Source organism: Montipora capricornis, chromosome 6 (genome assembly GCF_036669925.1).
Source record: "Montipora capricornis isolate CH-2021 chromosome 6, ASM3666992v2, whole genome shotgun sequence".
In the NCBI taxonomy this organism is placed as follows: Eukaryota; Metazoa; Cnidaria; class Anthozoa; order Scleractinia; family Acroporidae; genus Montipora; species Montipora capricornis.
In genome coordinates this window covers 27,223,121-27,224,643 of record NC_090888.1, presented here as the reverse complement: position 1 = coordinate 27,224,643, position 1,523 = coordinate 27,223,121, and the positions used below count along the sequence as shown (strand labels likewise).

The following is a 1,523-nucleotide window of genomic DNA, read 5'->3' as shown; positions in this document are numbered from 1 at the left end:
TCTGTTTTAAAGAGATGGTATGCCTTAGCTTTCAGTAAAGATTAAACGACGGCAAAAAGGTTTTACCCTCCTAACTATTAAAGGAGAAGTTTACTACTCTTAATCGTGAAAGTTAGTGACTTCTTTTTCTTTCAAGAATAAAAGATGACACTGTTTAAGTATTAGAGATGGCAATATTATGACAATATTATGACATGGCTGTCTCAGAGTTGAAGAACATAAGCAAGAGTGTATCGAAACAGATTATCGATAAGTGAACATGTATATCATCTAAGGACTAACTTCTCCTAATTATCTACAGTATAAAATCCAGACTCGCCCAAGACTGACTTTTCTGAAGAAATAATGCCACGGAAAAGGCTTAAATAAGCATTACTGAGCCACTAAATTTCAAATTATCTGGAGGGTATGCCCCAAGACCCCTCTAACGGCTCGCGCCTTCGGCGCTCGAAACTTGCCTCCTCTTGTTCTGAAGTCTGGCTACGGCCCTGCAGCCAGTAAGAATAAACAAGCCGGGAGCTCCGCTTTTAGGCTTGGCTAAATCTATATATTAAAAATTCATAAACATAATATCTATGATTCTTTGAAATCAATGTACCTGTACATGCAAAACAAATACTGAAAGCAATTTCAAAACTTTAGCTGATATAAGCTTAAATAGGTGTCTAAATTATCAAACTATCACCTGTACGGCCGTATGACCTAATCATACATTTTAGTCAATAAAAAACGCTTAGGCGTTTTTCACTTCAAAGAACTAAAATCCAAAGCTGACCAGAAAGTCGTAAAACGGCAAATCTAAACAGCAGGAGGTATTGAAAGATAAGAGAACGTGTACGAGCTTAGGACAATAACATGTAATAAAATAAGCTTATTTGCTGCATCGAACGCTTCTTACTTGAATCTTGCCGATCGTGCGCTGAAAAAGCCTGTTTAAGAAGAACTTAAGGAAACGTGGTCCTTTACATGCAATGAACGTGACACTGAGATCGATGCAAGCTAGAAAGTTGAAATATGATAAGCTTAGGTTCATCAACGAATGTTAAACCCATATTTTGTACATTCTCACCGGTGTCTCCTGCCACTGTCGCTGCTAGGACGGCAATAAAAATCCATTTACAAGGGTTCATGTCGGAGAAAGAGAAAATCCGTCTTATTTACACTTTTTCATCCCAAAACGATTGCTGAAAGTCGCACTTCCGATACTTTGGTTTCAAAGAAGGGAAAACTGCGCAAAACCGGAAGTCATACGTGCAAACCGGCAAACAGGTCGTTTTGCTGAAACAGCGGACTCGCCCAGTTGAAGCATTTTCCTGTTCACGAAAGACTGTTTTTGGTGTTTGTCTGACTGTTTTCCAAAACCAGAGCAAAACTCATCTATTAAAGTCAATTCATAATATACCCAGACGATCAAACTACTTGATGACATTAAAAAATCAATTTATAGGTGAAATCATGCCTCCGCACTTTGTGCAATACCACCACTCGAACTAAAAGAAATCTAGACAATTAAACAACCGACT

The 1,523-nt window shown here is 38.1% G+C and overlaps 1 protein-coding gene across 1 annotated transcript in view; it reads right to left on the bottom strand.

Annotated features, from left to right (window-relative positions):
• LOC138051886 (ephrin type-A receptor 4-like) overlaps positions 1–1,210 on the bottom strand; it is a 172,213-nt gene extending 171,003 nt beyond the window's left edge. Inside the window, exon 1 of the mRNA XM_068898180.1 lies at positions 1,070–1,210. Within this exon, the coding sequence (XP_068754281.1) occupies positions 1,070–1,130 (61 nt within the window). The 5' untranslated portion in view covers positions 1,131–1,210. The remainder of the gene's footprint in view (positions 1–1,069) is intronic.
• Between the last annotated feature and the right edge of the window lie 313 nt (positions 1,211–1,523).